The sequence below is a fragment of the Athene noctua genome, chromosome 35 (assembly GCF_965140245.1).
Source record: "Athene noctua chromosome 35, bAthNoc1.hap1.1, whole genome shotgun sequence".
NCBI classification, from domain to species: domain Eukaryota; kingdom Metazoa; phylum Chordata; class Aves; order Strigiformes; family Strigidae; genus Athene; species Athene noctua.
In genome coordinates this window covers 365,270-385,417 of record NC_134071.1, presented here as the reverse complement: position 1 = coordinate 385,417, position 20,148 = coordinate 365,270, and the positions used below count along the sequence as shown (strand labels likewise).

At 63.6% G+C, this 20,148-nt stretch overlaps 3 protein-coding genes across 4 annotated transcripts; all 3 read right to left on the bottom strand.

The window, feature by feature from the left end:
• Nucleotides 1-894: 894 nt before the first annotated feature.
• LOC141972799 (protein Smaug homolog 2-like) lies at nucleotides 895-4,101 on the bottom strand. Its single transcript, XM_074930797.1, has 9 exons — nucleotides 3,936-4,101; nucleotides 3,246-3,497; nucleotides 3,056-3,165; nucleotides 2,863-2,949; nucleotides 2,072-2,285; nucleotides 1,877-1,962; nucleotides 1,654-1,778; nucleotides 1,303-1,383; nucleotides 895-1,027 (listed from the first exon to the last, which is right to left on the bottom strand). The coding sequence occupies exons 1-8, from the start codon at nucleotides 4,099-4,101 to the stop codon at nucleotides 1,338-1,340; spliced, it is 1,086 nt and encodes a 361-aa protein (XP_074786898.1). The 3' UTR covers nucleotides 895-1,027; nucleotides 1,303-1,337.
• Nucleotides 4,102-4,287: 186 nt separating this feature from the next.
• Nucleotides 4,288-10,482, bottom strand: LOC141972798 (uncharacterized protein C19orf47-like). 2 transcript variants are annotated; one of them, XM_074930795.1, is made up of 7 exons: nucleotides 9,821-10,482; nucleotides 8,844-8,954; nucleotides 8,306-8,431; nucleotides 6,506-6,651; nucleotides 6,072-6,142; nucleotides 5,109-5,480; nucleotides 4,288-4,385 (listed from the first exon to the last, which is right to left on the bottom strand). In XM_074930795.1, exons 1-7 carry the CDS (start codon nucleotides 10,099-10,101, stop codon nucleotides 4,341-4,343), a joined length of 1,152 nt encoding a protein of 383 aa, XP_074786896.1. In that variant the 5' UTR covers nucleotides 10,102-10,482; the 3' UTR covers nucleotides 4,288-4,340. The 2 variants fall into 2 exon arrangements, with proteins under 2 accessions (XP_074786896.1, XP_074786897.1); XM_074930796.1 differs by lacking the exon at nucleotides 9,821-10,482 and having other exon boundaries at nucleotides 8,840-8,953.
• A 2,423-nt stretch (nucleotides 10,483-12,905) lies between these two features.
• LOC141972800 (protein Smaug homolog 2-like) lies at nucleotides 12,906-19,816 on the bottom strand. Its single transcript, XM_074930799.1, has 10 exons — nucleotides 19,695-19,816; nucleotides 16,372-16,821; nucleotides 15,758-16,009; nucleotides 15,568-15,677; nucleotides 15,378-15,464; nucleotides 14,581-14,722; nucleotides 14,380-14,462; nucleotides 14,157-14,281; nucleotides 13,803-13,883; nucleotides 12,906-13,527 (listed from the first exon to the last, which is right to left on the bottom strand). Exons 2-9 carry the CDS (start codon nucleotides 16,535-16,537, stop codon nucleotides 13,838-13,840), a joined length of 1,011 nt encoding a protein of 336 aa, XP_074786900.1. The 5' UTR covers nucleotides 16,538-16,821; nucleotides 19,695-19,816; the 3' UTR covers nucleotides 12,906-13,527; nucleotides 13,803-13,837.
• Between the last annotated feature and the right edge of the window lie 332 nt (nucleotides 19,817-20,148).

The following is a 20,148-nucleotide window of genomic DNA, read 5'->3' as shown; positions in this document are numbered from 1 at the left end:
AGGTTTTGGCCGGCGATGGATAACCGGCTGCGGAAAGCCGTCCGTGGGCGCGGGTCAAGGCGCGGTGGCTGGTGGGTTCTTGGCGGCAGAGCCGAGTCCCCGCGTTCGCCTGCCTCACACCCCTTGGCGCCATCGCCGACGCCCAGACCCGCTGCAGCGTGGCCGCGGCGAGTGCCGGCGGGCGACGGGTCGGTGGGCGCTGGGTGACGGTCTCCTCGCTCCCCGCAGCTCCACCCGGGAGGAAGAGTCCGGGGGGGCAGCGAGGGGGGGACCCCGCACAGCCCCCGCCTGACCCCAGCGAGGCCTCGGAGGACGACGAGAGCCCCAGCGACGCCTCCGACTCCTCCAGCGACAGAGCGGCGTGTCCCCCCTCCCCGTTTTGGGGAAAAACCAGGCACTTTGGGGGGTGTTTCTGGTTTTCTCTTTAATAACGTAGTCAGGGTTAGTAGCCACAGCCGGAACTAAAGTTATTCCTAACAACTTGTGTCTAAAATAACGTTTTCTATCGCAAAGGGCCACGGCGCTGCGGGTACAAAGGGGGGGCGGGGGGCTGTACCGACGGGGGAGGGGTCCTGGGGCATCCCCACCCTGGGGGAGGGGAGGGAAGGGGGGGCATCGCCGTGTCCCTCAGTTTGGGCTGTAAATAATAATGATATTATTAATGGTATTAATATACGTTAATATCATTTGGGGTACTGATACAGTAATGAAGAGAAAAGGAATAAAAACTGAAAAACCCATCAAAACCGCAAAGATTTGGGGATTGTTAAAAATGGTGAAAACCGACAAAAATGGGGGAGAGGGGGTAAAGGGGGGGCAGGGGGTGTCAGTGTTACTCCCCACCCCCCCTCCCCGCCGCTTATTTTGGGGGTGGGGGGGGGTGGAACCGAGCGAGACTGGTCATGGAGGGGGTGACACCCCCCCGTGGAGTGGGGGAGGGGTCATGGGGGGAGGGGTCATGCTGGGGACCCCCCTATTTGGGGAGGGGGGGCGGCGCCATCAGATGGTGAGGTCTTGTCTGAGCCATCTGCGGGGGGATGGGGGGTGTCAGAGGGTACTTGGGGGGGGCCACATCCCCTTACACCCCTCCCCTCCCCCAAATCCCTTCCTGCCCCCCCCAGCGCCCCCCCCGTGCTCCCCATCCTCCCCCGTGCCCCCAAATTCACCCTGTCCCCGTGTGTGCCCCCATACTCCCTCCTGCCATGGCTCTGTATCCCCCCGTGCCCCCACCCTGTCCCTGGACCCCCCCCACATCCCCGGACCCCTCTCACGTCCCTTTGCCCCCCCCGGGCCCCCCCTCACCGCCCAGCACTTGCTCCACCATGCTGAACAGCGACTCAGGCGTGGGGCTGATCTCCAGGTCCGTGCCGGGGAGGGGACGCTCTGAGGGGGGGCGGAACAGAAACTGGGGTAAGGGGGGCCCCAAGATTTGTACCCGACCCCCCCATCCCTCCTAGGGAGGGGACCAGGCACTCTGAACCCCCCAAACCTCCCACACCACGACCAGAACATCTTCCCCCGCCCTAGTGGGATGGGGGGGGCGGAGGGGAGGGGGGGAGCACAGGTTCCTCCCCCCGCTCAGGGGGTGCCCCAAGGTTTTGTCTTCCCCCCCGCCAAGGTTTGGGGGGGCCCGTGTCCCCCCCCAAGACGTACCCTGGGGGAGGGCGAGCAGGGCCTGGGGCGAGCTGTTGATCGGCACCGATTGGGAAGGTGCGGAGCACTCTCTGGACCTGCCACCACCAGGAGAGGAGCCTCCTCTTCTGTGTCTCTGTGAACGCCTGGGTGGGGAAGGGGGCACATGGGGGGGTCACACAGACCTATAGCCCCGACCCCAAGCCCTACAGCTCCCCCAATTCCCCGCAGCCCCCCCCCGTACCTCGTGGCTCAGGCACTGCTCCAGGAGGTCGAGGTAACTGATGATGTTCTCCTTGTTTGGCCACGACTCCAGGAGCTGGGCACAGACTGGGGGGGGTCGGGGGTCAGGAAGGGACCCAGACACCCTGATTCCTCCCTCCCCAGAGCCACGGGACCCCCCAAAAAAAGTAAATTGGGGTGTGGGGATGTATCTCACCTTTTCCCATGACACGGGTGAACTGCCCCGGGATGTCCCCGTCGGGGACGGGGGCTGAGGGCGCTTCGGTGTTGGTGGCCCCCGGGGGGGCCCCGTCGGAGGTGTCATCTGGGTGGGGAGCGGCCGGGGGGGGGCGAAAGGCTTTAATGGGGGTCACTATGATCTGTTGGAGCTCCTGCATCACCATCCACAGGCTGCCCCCCCATATGATGCGCTGTGGACGGTGGGGGGGGAGTGTCAAGGAGGGGGGGGGAACGTGGGGACTGAGGGGGAGATCAGGGACACACACCCCAAACCCCCCCCCCCCCCAGTCCTGGGGACACAGGGAGGGGTGACCAGGGACATCTTGTGCCACTGCTGGGGACACGGGGAGGGGTGTCAGGGATGTGGGGGACACCCCTGGGGATCTGAGGACAAGGGACATCCTGTGACAGCCCTGGGGACATGAAGAACACTCTGGGTCACCCTTGGGGACGTGAGGGACATGGGAGACACTCTACGCCACCCTCGGGGACACCCGTTGCCACCCGTGGGGCATTGGGACACTCGGGACACCCTGTGCCACCACTGGGGACATAAGGGAGCAGGGACACCCTGTGCCTCCCTTGGCGACACCGGGATGTGGGGCACACCCTGTGCCACCCCTGGGGACACAAGAGAACAAGGACACCCCGTGCCAGCCCTTGGGCTGCAGAAGGGGACATGGGCCACCCCGTGGCCACATCTAAGGACCTGAGGGCCATCCCGGGGCCACCCCAGGGGACCCGAGGGCCACCCTGTCACCGTCCCACCGTCTCCATTGCCATGAGGATGTTTGGCCGCTCCCGCAGGTTCTGGATGCTGAGGAGGATCCTCTGCCGTGCGCTCCTGGGGACATTCTGCGGGGACAAGCAGGGGTCAAGCAGGGTCAGAGTGACCGGGGAGGGGGGGACAGTGTCTCCCCCTTCATTTGGGTCATGGAGGGGGGGCAACACCCCGTGTCACCTGTGACTCCAGTTGATGCTCCGTCAGCGTCATCATCTCCTCGTACGTCATTTGGGAGAAAAGCGCCGTGTATTTCTGCAGCCCCAGGCTCTTCAGCCAGGAGGGGACATCTTGGGGGGGACAGGAGTGTGACATGGGGTGGCAGGTCCCTGTGAGCCCCCCCACCCCAAAACGGCCCCCCAAACCCCACCTTTCATGCCGCTGCCCTCCTCCTGGAAGGTGTTGCGGCCGCCGGCTGGCTCCTCGGTCGGTTTGCTGCCTGAAGAGGCCACGCTGCTTTGGGGGGACGGGGGGGTGTGGTCCCCAAAAGGTGGGCGGGGGTGCACAGGGAGAGGAGTTTTGTCACCCCCCCCAACGCATTCGGGTCCCCCTCCCCGGGCACTGCTGGGCACCAGCGAGAGGGAGGGCTCCAGCGGGCTGGGGTGCAGCTGGGAGGGCAGAGCTGGGGGGAGAGGAGGGGGGGGTCAGGGGGTGGGCGGGGGTCCCCTCTGCAGGACACCCCCCCAAGTCCCCTGTGGCCACCTGGGTCCCCTTAATGTCTCCCCAAGTTCTGTCTGTCCCCTCCATTTCCCCCGCAACCCGTCCAGCCCATCCTTAACCCCTGTCCCTGCCCAGCACCTCCCTGTCCCCCCTCCCACCCCTCCTCACCCTCAATGTCCCTTCTCAGCCCTTAATGTGCCCCCCCAGGCCTGTTCCCGCCCCCTCTGTCCTCTCAATTCCCCCCCAGACCCCTTCCCGCCCCCTCTGTCCTCTCAATTCCCCCCCAGACCCCTTCTGGCCCCCTCTGTCCTCTCAATTCCCCCCCAGACCCCTTCCCGCCCCCTCTGTCCTCTCAACTCCCCCCCAGACCCCTTCCCGCCCCCCCGCCGGCCCCACTCACCTGCTCCCCCCGGCCCCGTTCTGCTGGTGGGGGGGCACAAGGGCGGGTGCCTGTTCTCCTCAGGAGCCGCCGCGGACCGGGACGGCCCCGGCTCGGTGGCTGCATCTTCGGGCCCCTCGAGAGGAGGTGGTGGCCCTCGAGCAGCATCGGGGCGAGAACGTCGCATCGGGGGGTCGCCGCCGGCACCGGGCAAACGCTCCTTACTGGCGCAGCCGGAGAGCCAAGGCTCTGCGGCCGTCCCGGGGGGTGGCAGGGTGTGTCTGAGAGCCTCGCAGAGGGGCTGGCTCTCCTACAGGCAGAGCTTGTTCTTGATCCCGGACGCCAAGATAAAAGTGACCGTTTCATGTCGCTGGCCTTGACGTTGGTGCTGCCAGGGCGCAGGAGGGGGCGGGGGGCCAGAGAGAGCTACTCCTGCCTCGGCCGGCTCCTGCGGCCACGGGCTGATGCCACCTGCAGCAAAAGAAAGGGGACAGGGAGGAGACTGAGGCTGCGTCCCTGTGCAATCGCGTGGGGAGGTGGGGGGAACGCGGGGCTAAACCCTGATGGATTGATCGACTGATTCTCACCCCCCCCCAGTCCCTCTCTGACCGGCAGCTCTCCAGCCACTCCTCCCCCAGGCTGTAGCCCTGCTGGGACTGTTGTGGCCCAAGGGCAGCCCCCGGCATTTGCCCTCGGTGAAACTCCCCCAGCTGGGCTCAGCCCATGGCTCCAGCCTGGCCAGGTCTCTCTGCAGAGCCTCCCCACCCTCGAGAGACCAACACCCCCACCCGGCTGGGTGTCACCTGCAAACTGACTGCGGGGGCACTCGAGCCCCTCGTCCAGCTCATCAGTAAAGGTGTTAAACAGGAGCGGCCCCAACACCCAGCCCTGGGGGACGCCACTGGTGGTAAACTGGAGTTAACTCCCTTCCCCACAGCTCTTTGGGCCCGGCCAGCCAGCCAGGCTTTTACTCGGGATTTTATCTCCTCCTCTGCTCAGCTCCCTTCAAATATGACTTTTTGTGGCGACACACAAACTCTGTGCTCAGCCTCCCTTCTCTCCTGCACCCACTACACCAAGTCCATCTTGCTTCCCGTCCTCCCTCCTTTTCCCACAGAAGCCCGCCGTGCCCCTTGGCACCACGAAACTGGGTTACCTGGGGCACCAGGGACCCCAAGTCCTTCTGACTCTCACCCAAAATTCGGGTTCGCTTTTATCCTTCGTGCTGGTGCCGTCACCACCCCGCGCTTCGACCGGCACTGCCACAACGCTGACGCCGCCGATTTTAGACGCCGCCGGTGACGGTTTTGTTGCCGTACGGCTACCGGCGGCGTTCCTGCGACCCGCTCGCTGGGTGGCTGCGGTGACGGGGACCGGTTTGGCTTCCGAACTGGTGGCTTCCGCCTTGACGGTCCCTCCCGGCTCAGCGCTTTCCTTAGGGGGAGGTTTGGCGAGTTTTTTTAGGACGCCAGCGTACTGGAGCACGGAGCAGTCGTCGTCGCTCTCGGTGGCTTTGTCCCCATCGGTCCCCAAGGCATCGCCCAGTCTGCTGAAGACCCCCGCGGGCTGGGAGACAAGGTGAGAGGAGCCCGTCAGCACCCGCACCCCCATTTACCCTCCCCTGACCCTCTGCCCCCCGAATTCTGCCCCTGGGATGGAGACCAGATGGATACCAGCCCTCTTGGGATGTAACGATGCAAAATGCTGCCTGCGGCAATTCATGACTAGGCTATAAAGCAGGTCTCTGCATCACCCATAACATCATATTCCCTCGGATTTGTCTCGAGGGGCTGAGTCTGCAACTTGTTTTACACCCCGAAGACTTCCGTGCTGAGCTTTTTGGCTCCAGAGGAGAGAAAAAACCTGCTGAATCCCCCCCACATTAAAGGGGTCAAAATAGCAGCGCAGATGAGGATCACCCAGGGATTGGGGATCCACTTGCCTTTGGTGGCTCCCTCCTGCTTTTCCCAGGGGTTTCCCCACCACTGCCCCGTTATTTCAAGGCTCCTTCAGCCCTTCCGCGGCGAGCGGGAGGCTGCAAATCCCGATATAATCCTGGGGGAGAGGACCCTGATGCCGGGATCCCGGTGGGGTTTGGCCCAGCTGCCGAGAGCGACGGCTACACGGAGCCGCAGCTGAAGACCCACGTCCTCTCACCTTCCCTCCTGTGGCCGTGTCCGCTTTCGCCTTGGCTCCCAGCCGGTCGAAGACAGATGTCCTCTGCAGACCTGCAGTTTTCAGGAGAACGTGGGGTTTTGGAGGTTTCCCTGGAAAATGAAGCTGTGCCGGGTCAGCGCCGAGAGCTCTCGGCTTTTCAGCCCCGTCCTACCATTGGGGCACCGGCAAAATAAAATTCACTTGTCAAAAGCGTGCAGATGGCCACCCGTCCCCTCCTTCCTAAGGCTTAAACGGGCGCGAGTGGAGCCTTTACAGCTTGTGGTCAGTTAATATCTCCTTGGCATAACACAACTGCTGCCCAGTCGCTCTCTGGATGCGAAAATCCTCACGGGATTCGTAACGACAGGCTAATTTGGGGCTCAGCTGGGCTTCTGGAAGGGAAAATGAACATCAACCCCCCCAAAGGCTGGTACCTTTGGCCGCTTGCTGTTGCGGGATTTTCTTCGTCCTCGACGTGGTGCCCCGGGCACGTTGATGATGTATTTCCCTTCCATTTCCGCCGTCACCCGCCGGCGTTTTACCGGGACCGTTGGACGTTCTCCTGCCGTGTTGCATAATGCTGGGGGGACGAAGGAAAAGCGAATCGAGAGCTCTCCTCGCAAGGAGCCTCAGGGGGTGGGAGGGTTTTACGAGCGCTTGGGCACCATCCTGGGCTGGAGTGAGCTCTGAGCCTGGCACCAACAGAGCTCCCCCAGCACCGGGCTCTGCAAACACCCTCCCCCCGCCTCTAGCTGCCCCCAGCCGCAAAATCACAGAATCCTTTGGGTGGAAGGGACCTTAAAGACCACCCACCCCCTACCGTGGGCAGGGACGGCTCCCACTCGACCAGGCTGCTCCCTCTGCTGTCCAGCCTGGGCGCGGGCACCCACAGCTGCTCCGGGCAGCCCGTTCTGTGTCCCACCAACCTCCCCGGCAAGAGTTTCTGATGGAAAACTCCCCTCTTCCACTTTCACACCGCTCTCCCTCGGCCTGTCTCTGCACCCTCTGATAAAAAGCCCCCCCGCCCTGTCCTGCAGCCCCCTGCAAACACGCAAAGGCTGCTTTAAGCTCTGGCCGGAGCCGCCTCCTCTCCAGGCTGAACCACCCCGGCTCTCTCAGCCTGTGCTGGTACGGGAGGTGCTCCAGCCCCCCCAGTCCCCCTCACAGCCTCCTCTGGCCCCGCTCGCCTGGGATCCCTTCTCTCTGGAGCATCAACCTGCCCCGCTCAGCCTCAGGTCACCCCCAAACTGGCTGCGGGTGCACTTGATCCCACTCTCTGCGTCCCCACTGACTGGGCTCAAACAAATTAATTTCTGACAGTTATTGAGACTAAACTGGGATGTGATATACGAAAACTTTGATTGTGCTTTGCTTCATTTGATTCTCAAGTCGAGTTTCTCCTCAGCTGCTTCCCGAGGTCCCTTTAGGTAAGGTTTAGGTTTAGGTCTGTTGAGGTAAGGTTGAGACGCTCGTTAGGCTCCCTACGGAAATCCCTGAGAGCAGACTCAAGGCCTTCAGTGGACACCTGCGCAACTCCTAGAATGGGCAAACTAAGATAAGGGGGCTCGAACAAAGAGACACAGAGACCCTGTTCTAGGGAGGGTGATTCTGCTGATTGAGGAAGGAGACACCTGGACTTGACTTCAAACACCGTGAAGAAGACTACTTACTTCTTCCCCCGACTGCCAAAGACCCCCACCCTGTTTTCCCTACACATGCTCGGACTATGTGAATGAATTCTGGGCACTCATTATCATAAAACACCCCCTTCCAGGAAAGCTAATGAATATGCATGATCTGTGTGCATATAAACCAATGCCCCTTACTAATTTCTGGGAGGCCTCATGGTGGACAATCCCCGGGGCGATCCCAGTGCCACTAACCAGGAATACCTGCTTAACAGTACAAAGATTTGCTGTTCCAGTCTATTTCTTTGTTTGGGCAGCAAAGCTGTTAAATCCTACCGGTCCCAGTAGGGACCACTGAGGGACTCTGCCCCCAGACACCTTGCTGGAGCGCAGCCAGGCAGCCGAGGCCTCGCCCGCTGAGGGGACCACCCCTCAAATCCCTGTCTCTCCATTTCAGAGACAAGGGTGCTGCGTGCTTGGCTCACAAACCCACCGCCGGACCCAAAGGGGCTGTTAAAATTTGACTGGGGGGCCCCTGAGCAGGAAACACAAAGCAAAAAGCAGCTTGTGGCGTTGCTCCCGCCGGGATCCGTCGCCCCTCCCTACCTGCCTTCGCGGCGGCCGGTGCGTTGGAGACGGGGACGGAGATCGAGGAGGCGTGGGGCCGCTGCGGGAGCGGGGCGGCGGGAGGCGAGTCTCTGCTCAGGCTGGCGGCGATCGTCCGGCTGGCGGCTGCAAGGGGGGCAGCGCAGTGAGGGCGAGCTCTGGGACCCCGGGGGCTTGGGCGAGCGGGACAAGCATCCATCTCGTCAGCTGAATTCAGGAGGGGTCCTTGCCCCGGGAGCGCGCGGAGGGCAGCCATCCTCTGAGCCCTTCCTTTGGAAGGGAATGACATTAATCGTGCAAGGGGATTTCACCTCCCAGAAACCTCCCCCCCGCACTCAGCGCTACCGGCGCTGCGGCGCAGCTCGGCTTGAACGTCGGGGGAGCTGGGGCAGAGCCGTTCGGTGGCCGCCTTGCGCATCTCCCGGAGGAAAAAACCACGGGGAAGGGTTCTCCCCCCTCAGGCTGTGGGGAGGCGAACAAGAAGGCTCGAGGCAAAACTCTGCTGCTGAACGAGCCGGCAGGACTTCCCCGTACCTGCCTGCACACGACTCGGGCATGTCTGAGGATGGCGACGATGTCTCCCACCTCTCTGATGCCCACTTCATTCATCATCTCCTTGTTCAGATCCACCAACATGTTCTTTTGGATCCTGCAGCGAGGAAAGACCTGGCTTAACGAGGTCTCCCCTCGAGCTCTGATTAATCGGGCCCAGAGTGAGGGGCACCACGATAGCCACAGCACAGGTTGGGACACCACCACCCTCCTAGAAACAACTCTGATAATGATGGGGAAGCTCAGCGCAGGCGAGCAACTCATGTCACTAATTAAGGAGCGGGATAACGAGTTAAGTCCTTCCTTCCCCCTCGGGAGGGGGATCTTTCGGTGCCGTTTTCCCCACCGTGACGCGGTGTAAAGGTGCCCCCTCGCCTGTTATCCACAAAGGCGACGGCCGGCCTGGGGGCACCCCGGCTTCCGGGGAAAACTGCATCCGTTCGGATGTCGCTGAAAAAAAGCCCCAGAAAAGGGAAAACGAGGTGGCCACGGAAGAGGGGGTGGGCGGCCGCCTGGCTTTGGGCGGGCACCGGCCGAGAGGCTCATTCCGGGCCTCCGCAGCTGTCGCCGTGCCGTTAGCGGGATGGGGAGGAAAACGGCTCCCGGGCTGGCGGGGGCGGGGAGGGGACGGTCTCCCGGAGGAAAATACCCAAGCTGGGGGGCTGAGAGCAACTCGGGGCCATTTTGGGCGGCGGAGGGGGAGGAGGGCGGCAGGGCAGAGAGGGAAACGTCCCTTCCCCACCGTGCCGGAGCCCGTGGCGCAGGAGCCAGCGGCCGCGGGGCCGGGCGGCGGGGCCGGGAGCAGCCTGCGGGGAGAGAGCGGCGGGGCGGCCCCTCTGAGGGCCGGCAGGCAGGCCCGGGGCTGCTGCCGCCCCCCTGCCCGCAGCCCTGCCCGCTCCTCCCGCCCCACGGCCTCTCCTCTCCCTCCTGCCCCTCGGCCCACACCCCCTCCCTGCCCCTCACCTCTCCGCTCCCGCCGCCGGGCCCGGCCCCACCGGAATCCCCCCTCGGGGAGCGCCGCAAGGGACGGCCCCGCCAGGACTCACCCGGCGCCGCCAGCCGAGGGCGGGCAGGGGAACGGGCAGGGGCGCCCCCTCGAGCGCCGGAGGACCGGGGGGGCCCCCGCGGGCTGTTGGCAGCCGCCGCCGCGGACGCCGGGGCCCTCGGGACGGGGGGGGACGGGGCGCAGCGGGCACCCCCGGCAGCCGCAGCCTTGCGCGGGGCCCAGACCTGGCCCGAGACATGTCCCTGGCGCTGAACCCGGGCCTAAAGATGGCCCTGGCCCTGAACAAGCCCTGAAGATCCCGCTGCCCCTGCCCCTGGCGCTAAACCCGGCGCTAAACATCAGCCCTGAGCCCCCGATCCGGCCGGGCCGGGGGGGTGACGCCAGAGCGAGCTTAATGCCCCTCCAGACCCAACGGCCCCAGCGCTAACGCCCTCCCCCAGAGAGGGCAGGGTGTGGGGGGAGCGGAACCTTGGGGCTGAGCACCCGCTTTCTGGGGGGGCCCTGAGGCGCGAGGGTGGGGTCCCCGAGGGGTGGCGGGCTCTGCGCCCCAGAATTGGGGTGTCCCGCCCTACTGCCGGGGGTACCGGCCCCGGTGGCGGAGGAGGGAGGAGCAGACCCTTCCCCTCCCTGCCCCAAACAGGCTGGGGCACGGGAACACCCCGATCCCGTCAGCCGGCCGGGAACGTCTCTGCCCCGGCCGGGTTTGGGCTCTGTTCCCTTCTCCGTAGCCCAAAAGTCCCAGCTGTGCTGCCCCCGGGGGGGATTCGCCTGTCCGGGAACGTCAGGAGAAATGGGTTTGTTCTGTGCCAGCGTCACGCCGGGATGAAGCCCAGCGGCACCTCCCAGCAGCTCCGGGGCTGGCGACACCCCGAGACCCCAAACCGAGGCCGGAGTTTTCCCGCTGGGTCTCTGGGGCCTCCCGGCCCCGCGCGGCTCCTGCCCTCGCCCCGATCGCTGCCCCCTTCCTCGCGGCTCCGCACGCCCTCGGCAGGGCCGGCCCAGCCCCCGGGGCCGGGGGTTTAGTCCCCAGGTCAGTTAAGCTCAGCTCCGCGCCCACAGAGAGCGGAACAGAAACAGCAAAAGGCTTTTGAACAGGATCCGCGGGGGCGAGGAGCCGGGAAGAGAAAACCCGCCGGGGGCTTGGACGCGGCGGCGTTTCGGCAGCAAAACCTTTGAAATAATCTCACCCCAAACCCCGCCGGGAATGCCAAACGCTCCCCCCCCGCAATGAAACTGAAATTACCCCTTTTCGCAGCCAGCCCGGGTCAGCCAACGACGCAGCGACGCTGCTCGGTTCCTCTCGGCATCGCTCCTCGGAGCTGCGTCCCGCGGGGCTGTTACTGGTAGGAAACAGATGAAAATCTCTCTTTTTTAATGATTTCTTATACATGAACGAGATCCTAGAAATAAGCAATCAGTGGCCATCGTGATTCCGCAGAAGAGACTCGGAATCAGTAAACTGCCGTGAGGCTGCAGGTGCTCCGCTAGTCTGAAGTCACAGAGCCACGCTGTGCTGCTCGTTCGTGCCCTGCACAGCCCGAGCACGGCTGGCCAAAAACCCAGCCCAGGTAATCCTGGGTGAGGACGGACGGGTGGACACCTTTCGTTTAGGCATCCTGGCGCTACCATCTCCCTGTGCTGCATCCCCAGGGCCCCCCGAGCATCCCCCATCCCTGCCCCGCATCCACCTGTGACGTGCTCAGGCTCGGCCAAGCGGCCCAGGGCAGAGCTGCCCCGTAGGTGAATCCTGTAGATGTGATAACTGATACCCACCGTGCTCGTGGGTGCTGCACTGAGGTATCACCACCCGCCTGTGCTGGTGTAAACAGTGCTCAAGCACTGAAATGCTGCAGCCTGAGCAACAGGCCCCGGGCTGAAGCCTCTACCTTAGCATGTGGTCATTAATAAAGCAGGGAAACTCGCCAGGGAAAGAGGCAGCTTAGACACCAGATATAATCTGTACGGAATGTGTCAGGAGACAAAGTATCCAACTTTCCTTTCGCATCCTTGTTCAAGGCTGAGGACCCACGTATTCCGGCTTGGTAGAAATTTCTTTGGTCTCAGCCGCCGAGCCCTGGCCAGGCTTTGGGTGGAATGCAACAGGAGAGCCAAACCAGATGTTTCCACTGAAAAAAAAGTGCAAGTCTTTCTGCCGGGCTGATTTTGGGGCCAGAAGGCCGGGCCCGCTCCCAGCGCCTCTGGAGGCCTCAGCTCCGGGCGGAGGCACCGCGTAGGATTTCCCCCTGCCCGGGCCAGGCTCTGCAAACCCTCGCTGGAACCGGGGCTGCCCGCGGGGCTGGGGGCTGGCAGCGGGGGCAAGGGCTGAGGGATCTGCCTTAACCCCTGTGCTCTCTCTCGGGCAGGGATGCTCTGAGGCGTTGCCCTGTGCTCTCCTGGTTGCACTGCTCTCCCTTGTCTCACTCCGTGGGCTCTGTATTATTCCCCACACTCTGGAGTTATTTGCAGCAGAAGACGCCGGCTCTTTCCACTCTGCTGTCGGAGGTTAATCGATATCCCTAATCAGCCAAACAGGGGGACCCGGGGGGGCAGAATGGGTGGGGGCCCCCCCAACGCCCTCCCCCATAATCTCTTCCCCTCCTCCTCTTCCTCCTCCTCCAGCCGAAGAGCGTGAGGAAGGCAGCGAGAGCGAAGGGGGAGAGGGCAGCGAGGAGGAGGAGGAGGGGGCCGAAGGCTCCGGGAGCAGCAGCGAGCGGGGTGGGGGGGCTCGGCCCTCAGCGAGGAAGAGGATGAGGCCGAAGATGAGGAGGAAGGTGGCTGGGGGGACCTCCGGGGGGGGCAGTGACACCGCCCGGGCCGCTCGTGACCGGGAGGAGATTTTGGGCAACAACAGCGACGAGGAGGAGGGAGAGGAAGAGGAGGAAGAGTCCGGGGGGGCAGCGAGGGGGGGACCCCGCACAGCCCCCGCCTGACCCCAGCGAGGCCTCGGAGGACGACGAGAGCCCCAGCGACGCCTCCGACTCCTCCAGCGACAGAGTGGCGTGTCCCCCCTCCCCGTTTTGGGGAAAAACCAGGCACTTTGGGGGGTGTTTCTGGTTTTCTCTTTAATAACGTAGTCAGGGTTAGTAGCCACAGCCGGAACTAAAGTTATTCCTAACAACTTGTGTCTAAAATAACGTTTTCTATCGCAAAGGGCCGCGGCGCTGCGGGTACAAAGGGGGGGCGGGGGGCTGTACCGACGGGGGAGGGGTCCTGGGGCATCCCCACCCTGGGGGAGGGGAGGGAAGGGGGGGCATCGCCGTGTCCCTCAGTTTGGGCTGTAAATAATAATGATATTATTAATGCGTATTAATATACGTTAATATCATTTGGGGTACTGATACAGTAATGAAGAGAAAAGGAATAAAAACTGAAAAACCCATCAAAACCGCAAAGATTTGGGGATTGTTAAAAATGGTGAAAACCGACAAAAATGGGGGAGGGGGGTAAAGGGGGGGCAGGGGGTGTCAGTGTTAATCCCCACCCCCCCTCCCCGCCGCTTATTTTGGGGGTGGGGGGGGTGGAACCGAGCGAGACTGGTCATGGAGGGGGTGACACCCCCCCGTGGAGTGGGGGAGGGGTCATGGGGGGAGGGGTCATGCTGGGGACCCCCCTATTTGGGGAGGGGGGGCGGCGCCATCAGATGGTGAGGTCTTGTCTGAGCCATCTGCGGGGGGATGGGGGGTGTCAGAGGGTACTTGGGGGGGGCCACATCCCCTTACACCCCTCCCCTCCCCCAAATCCCTTCCTGCCCCCCCCAGCGCCCCCCCCGTGCTCCCCATCCTCCCCCGTGCCCCCAAATTCACCCTGTCCCCGTGTGTGCCCCCATACTCCCTCCTGCCATGGCTCTGTCTCCCCCCGTGCCCCCACCCTGTCCCTGGACCCCCCCCACATCCCCGGACCCCTCTCACGTCCCTTTGCCCCCCCCGGGCCCCCCCTCACCGCCCAGCACTTGCTCCACCATGCTGAACAGCGACTCAGGCGTGGGGCTGATCTCCAGGTCCGTGCCGGGGAGGGGACGCTCTGAGGGGGGGCGGAACAGAAACTGGGGTAAGGGGGGGCCCCAAGATTTGTACCCGACCCCCCCAACCCTCCTAGGGAGGGGACCAGGCACTCTGAACCCCCCAAACCTCCCACACCACGACCAGAACATCTTCCCCCGCCCTAGTGGGATGGGGGGTGCGGAGGGGAGGGGGGGGAGCACAGGTTCCTCCCCCCACTCAGGGGGTGCCCCAAGGTTTTGGACTCCCCCCCCGCCAAGGTTTGGGGGGGCCCGTGTCCCCCCCCAGGACGTACCCTGGGGGAGGGCGAGCAGGGCCTGGGGCGAGCCATCGACGGGTAGCGACTGGGAAGGTGCAGAGCAGCCTCTGGACCTGCCACCACCAGGTGCGGAGCCTCTTCTTCTGTCTCCCTGTGAACGCCTGGGGGGGGAAGGGGGCACATGGGGGAGTCACACAGCCCTATAGCCCCCCCCCCAAGCCCTACAGCCCCCCCAAGTCCCCACAGCCCCCCCCCGTACCTCATGGACCATGCACTTCTCCAGGAGCTGCAGGTAACTCGTGAAGTTCTCGTCTGGCGGTGACGTCAGGAGCTGGATCCAAACTGGGGGGTGTCGGGGGTCAGGGAGGGACCCAGACACCCTGATTCCACACACACCCCCCTCCAGAACCATGGGACCCCCCCAAAAAAGGAATTGTGGTGTGGGGGGGGGGTGTCTCACCTTTGCCCATGACACGGGTGAACAGCCTCGGGATGTCCCCGTAAGGGACGGGGGCTGCGGCGTTGCTGGCTTTAATGGGGGTCACTATGATCTTCTGGAGCTCCTGAAGCGCCAGCCACAGGCTGCACCCCGCTATGATGTGCTGTGGACGGTGGGGGGGAGTGTCAAGGAGGGGGGGGGAAACGTGGGGACTGAGGGGGAGATCAGGGACACACACCCCAAACACCCCACCCCCAGTCCTGGGGACACAGGGAGGGGTGACCAGGGACATCTTGTGCCACTGCCGGGGACACGGAGAGGGGTGTCAGGGATGTGGGGACACCCCTGGGGATCTGAGGACAAGGGACACCCTGTGCCACCCCCAGGGACATGAGGAACTCTCTGGGTCACCCCTGGGGACGTGAGTGACATGGGAGACACTCTATGACACCCCCAAGAACACCAGGACATGGGGGAAACCCTGTGGCACCCCTGGGGACATGAGAGACATGGGAGACACTCTATGACACCCCCAAGAACACCAGGACACGGGGGAAACCCTGTGGCACCCCTGGGGACATGAGAGACATGGGAGACACTCTATGCCAGCCTTGGGGACACCCTGTGCCACCCTTGGGGCACTGGGACAATGGAGGACACCCTGTGCCACCCCTGGGGACACAAGAGAACAAGGACACCCCGTGCCAGCCCTTGGGCTGCAGAAGGGGACATGGGCCACCCGGGGCCAGCTCTGATGACCTGAGGGCCTTCCCGAGGCCACCCCAGGGGACCCGATGGCCACCCTGTCACCGTCCCACCTTCTCCACGACCTTGAGGATTCTCGGCCGCTCCCACAGGTTCTGGATGCTGAGGAGGATCCTCTGCTGCACGCGCCTGGGGACATTCTGTGGGGACAAGGAGGGGACAAGCAGGTTCAGAGTGACCGGGGAGGGGGGGACAGTGTCTCCCCCTTCATTGGGGGACATGTCGGGGGACACCCCGTGTCACCTGCGACTCGAGGCAATGCTCCGTCAGCGTCATCATCTCCTCGTACGTCATTTGGGAGAAAAGCGCCGTGTATTTCTGCAGCCCCAGGCTCTTCAGCCAGGAGGGGACATCTTGGGGGGGATGGGAGTGTGACATGGGGTGACAGGTCCCTATGAGCCCCCCCACCCCCAAACGGCCCCCCAAACCCCACCTTTCATGCCGCTGCCCTCCTCCTTGAAGGTGTTGCGGCTGCCGGCCGGCTCCTCGGTCTGTTCGCTGCCCCACGAGGCCACGCTGCTTTGGGAGGACGGGGGGGTGTGGGCCCCGAAAGAGAGGTGGGGGGGCACGGGGACAGGGGTTTTGTCACCCCCCCCACACCATTCCGATGCCCCTCCCTGGGCACTGCTGGGCACCAGCGAGAGGGAGGGCTCCAGCGGGCTGGGGTGCAGCTGGGAGGGCAGAGCTGGGGGGAGAGGAGGGGGGGGGGTCAGGGCGTGGGCAGGGGTCCCCTCTGAAGGACACCCCCATGCCAAATCCCCTGTGGACACCTGGGTCCCCTTAATGTCTCCCAAAGTTCTGTCTGTCCCCTCCATTTCCCCCGCAACCCGTCCAGCCCATCCTTAACCCCTGTCCCTGCCCAGCACCTCCCTGTCCCCCCTCCCACCCCTCCTCACCCTCAATGTCCCTTCTCAGCCCTTAATGTGCCCCCCCAGGCCTGTTCCCGCCCCCTCTGTCCTCTCAATTTACCCCAGACCCCTTCCTGCCCCCTCTGTCCTCTCAACTCCCCCCCAGACCCCTTCCCGCCCCCCCGCCGGCCCCACTCACCTGCTCCCCCCGGCCTGCTGCTGCTGGTGGGGGGGTACAAGGGCGGGTGCCTGTTCTCCTCAGGAGCCGCCGCGGACCGGGACGGCCCCGACTCGGTGGCTGCATCTTCGGGCCCCTCGAGAGGAGGTGGTGGCCCTCGAGCAGCACCGGGGCGAGAACGTCGCATCGGGGGGTCGCCGCCGGCACCGGGCAAACGCTCCTTACTGGCGCAGCCGGAGAGCCAAGGCTCTGCGGCCGTCCCGGGGGGTGGCAGGGTGTGTCTGAGAGCCTCGCAGAGGGGCTGGCTCTCCTACAGGCAGAGCTTGTTCTTGATCCCAAACGCCAAGATAAAAGTGACCGTTTCATGTCGCTGGCCTTGACGTTGGTGCTGCCAGGGCGCAGGAGGGGGCGGGGGGCCAGAGAGAGCTACTCCTGCCTCGGCCGGCTCCTGCGGCCACGGGCTGATGCCACCTGCAGCAAAAGAAAGGGGACAGGGAGGAGACTGAGGCTGCGTCCCTGTGCAATCGTGTGGGGAGGTGGGGGGAACGCGGGGCTAAACCCTGATGGATTGATCGACTGATTCTCAACCCCCCCAGTCCCTCTCTGACCGGCAGCTCTCCAGCCACTCCTCCCCCAGGCTGTAGCCCTGCTGGGGCTGTTGTGGCCCAAGGGCAGCCCCCGGCATTTGCCCTCGGTGAAACTCCCCCAGCTGGGCTCAGCCCATGGCTCCAGCCTGGCCAGGTCTCTCTGCAGAGCCTCCCCACCCTCGAGAGACCAACACCCCCACCCGGCTGGGTGTCACCTGCAAACTGACCGCGGGGGCACTCGAGCCCCTCGTCCAGCTCATCAGTGAAGGTGTTAAACAGGAGCGGCCCCAACACCCAGCCCTGGGGGACGCCACTGGTGGTAAACTGGAGTTAACTCCCTTCCCCACAGCTCTTTGGGCCCGGCCAGCCAGCCAGGCTTTTACTCGGGATTTTATCTCCTGTTCTGCTGGGTTCCCTCGAAACACGATTTTTTCGTGGCAACCTGCCAACTCTGTGCTCAGCCTCCCTTCTCTCCTGCACCCACTGCACCAAGTCCATCTTGCTTCCCGTCCTCCCTCCTTTTCCCACAGAAGCCCGCCGTGCCCCTTGGCACCACGAAACTGGGTCAGTATTGACAGAATGTTGATTGGACTCCAGCCCCACCCGCTCACCCCGACCTACCACCACAAATAGCCCCCCAAGCCTGCACCCAACTTGGAGGGACGACCACCCGACACCAAAGCGGAGGGACAGACCCACGGGTTCGTGCTCTCGCCCCCCCAGAGGGGGCTACGCCCAGTGCATCCGCGGGAACTGTGTGTGTGGGACTGCAATCGTTCCGGGTTGGGTTTTCTCGGTTGCTGTAGTGCTCTAGAGCCAACCTGCAGCTTGTGCGTTTATCGTAGGCAGCCTCAGGGAACCTGTCAACGCTGCATGAAAACAAACCGTGCTATCCGTGAATCCGACTGTTTCTCCTGAGTGCCCGCTGGGGCTGGCTCGGATCAGGGTCCCAGTCCCGACTGGTATATTAATACCAATTTCATGTCACACCTGTTAAGGGACAAGTCCAGCCGCCCCTCGCCCCTCTGATCTCTGAGGACCGGCCAGAACGCAAGGGGATTTCTCTCTTACCAAGTGAGCTCTTACCCTAAAGGCAACACCGGTAAACGGGGGGACCCCCCGGACCTACCCGGAGGGGTGTTGGGGCTGTTGGGGTCCCAGGCGCCGCTCTGGGCGGGCGTGTGGCTGCCGTCGGGCAGCGGCGTCTGCGAGCCGTAGTGCGGCGTGCGGCTGCCTGCCAGGGCCCCGGCGGCTCCGTCAGCCCCCCCGAGCCCCCTCTGGCTGGGGGGAACCCAAGAGTCCACCCCCCAAGTACCTGTTACCTGGGGCACCAGGGACCCCAAGTCCTTCTGACTCTCACCCAAAATTCGGGTTCGCTTTTATCCTTCGTGCTGGTGCCGTCACCACCCCGCGCTTCGACCGGCACTGCCACAACGCTGACGCCGCCGATTTTAGACGCCGCCGGTGACGGTTTTGTTGCCGTACGGCTACCGGCGGCGTTCCTGCGACCCGCTCGCTGGGTGGCTGCGGTGACGGGGACCGGTTTGGCTTCCGAACTGGTGGCTTCCGCCTTGACGGTCCCTCCCGGCTCAGCGCTTTCCTTAGGGGGAGGTTTGGCGAGTTTTTTTAGGACGCCAGCGTACTGGAGCACGGAGCAGTCGTCGTCGCTCTCGGTGGCTTTGTCCCCATCGGTCCCCAAGGCATCGCCCAGTCTGCTGAAGACCCCCGCGGGCTGGGAGACAAGGTGAGAGGAGCCCGTCAGCACCCGCACCCCCATTTACCCTCCCCTGACCCTCTGCCCCCCGAATTCTGCCCCTGGGATGGAGACCAGATGGATACCAGCCCTCTTGGGATGTAACGATGCAAAATGCTGCCTGCGGCAATTCATGACTAGGCTATAAAGCAGGTCTCTGCATCACCCATAACATCATATTCCCTCGGATTTGTCTCGAGGGGCTGAGTCTGCAACTTGTTTTACACCCCCAAGACTTCCGTGCTGAGCTTTTTGGCTCCAGAGGAGAGAAAAAACCTGCTGAATCCCCCCCACATTAAAGGGGTCAAAATAGCAGCGCAGATGAGGATCACCCAGGGATTGGGGATCCACTTGCCTTTGGTGGCTCCCTCCTGCTTTTCCCAGGGGTTTCCCCACCACTGCCCCGTTATTTCAAGGCTCCTTCAGCCCTTCCGCGGCGAGCGGGAGGCTGCAAATCCCGATATAATCCTGGGGGAGAGGACCCTGATGCCGGGATCCCGGTGGGGTTTGGCCCAGCTGCCGAGAGCGACGGCTACACGGAGCCGCAGCTGAAGACCCACGTCCTCTCACCTTCCCTCCTGTGGCCGTGTCCGCTTTCGCCTCGGCTCCCAGCCGGTCGAAGACAGATGTCCTCTGCAGACCTGCAGTTTTCAGGAGAACGTGGGGTTTTGGAGGTTTCCCTGGAAAATGAAGCTGTGCCGGGTCAGCGCCGAGAGCTCTCGGCTTTTCAGCCCCGTCCTACCATTGGGGCACCGGCAAAATAAAATTCACTTGTCAAAAGCGTGCAGATGGCCACCCGTCCCCTCCTTCCTAAGGCTTAAACGGGCGCGAGTGGAGCCTTTACAGCTTGTGGTCAGTTAATATCTCCTTGGCATAACACAACTGCTGCCCAGTCGCTCTCTGGATGCGAAAATCCTCACGGGATTCGTAACGACAGGCTAATTTGGGGCTCAGCTGGGCTTCTGGAAGGGAAAATGAACATCAACCCCCCCAAAGGCTGGTACCTTTGGCCGCTTGCTGTTGCGGGATTTTCTTCGTCCTCGGCGTGGTGCCCCGGGCACGTTGATGATGTATTTCCCTTCCATTTCCGCCGTCACCCGCCGGCGTTTTACCGGGACCGTTGGACGTTCTCCTGCCGTGTCGCATAATGCTGGGGGGACGAAGGAAAAGCGAATCGAGAGCTCTCCTCGCAAGGAGCCTCAGGGGGTGGGAGGGTTTTACGAGCGCTTGGGCACCATCCTGGGCTGGAGTGAGCTCTGAGCCTGGCACCAACAGAGCTCCCCCAGCACCGGGCTCTGCAAACACCCTCCCCCCGCCTCTAGCTGCCCCCAGCCGCAAAATCACAGAACCCTTTGGCTGGAAGGGACCTTAAAGACACCCACCCCCTACCGTGGGCAGGGACGGCTCCCACTCGACCAGGCTGCTCCCTCTGCTGTCCAGCCTGGGCGCGGGCACCCA

Excerpts from the sequence above, each read along its gene's own strand:
- LOC141972800 (XM_074930799.1), bottom strand. The coding sequence starts at position 16,537 with ATGCGACGTTCTCGCCCCGGTGCTGCTCGAGGGCCACCACCTCCTCTC. Across the intron at positions 15,678-15,757 it reads GGAGGGCAGCGGCATGAAAG|ATGTCCCCTCCTGGCTGAAG; the intron begins GTGGGGTTTGGG and ends ATCCCCCCCAAG. Across the intron at positions 13,884-14,156 it reads CCTGCTCGCCCTCCCCCAGG|AGCGTCCCCTCCCCGGCACG; the intron begins GTACGTCCTGGG and ends GCCCCCCCTCAG.
- LOC141972798 (XM_074930795.1), bottom strand. The coding sequence starts at position 10,101 with ATGTCTCGGGCCAGGTCTGGGCCCCGCGCAAGGCTGCGGCTGCCGGGG. Across the intron at positions 8,432-8,843 it reads CATGCCCGAGTCGTGTGCAG|CCGCCAGCCGGACGATCGCC; the intron begins GCAGGTACGGGG and ends CCCCCCTTGCAG. Across the intron at positions 4,386-5,108 it reads AAAGCGAACCCGAATTTTGG|GTGGCATCAGCCCGTGGCCG; the intron begins GTGAGAGTCAGA and ends CTTTTGCTGCAG.
- LOC141972799 (XM_074930797.1), bottom strand. The coding sequence starts at position 4,101 with ATGCGACGTTCTCGCCCCGATGCTGCTCGAGGGCCACCACCTCCTCTC. Across the intron at positions 1,963-2,071 it reads CACCCGTGTCATGGGAAAAG|TCTGTGCCCAGCTCCTGGAG; the intron begins GTGAGATACATC and ends GACCCCCCCCAG. Across the intron at positions 1,384-1,653 it reads CCTGCTCGCCCTCCCCCAGG|AGCGTCCCCTCCCCGGCACG; the intron begins GTACGTCTTGGG and ends GCCCCCCCTCAG.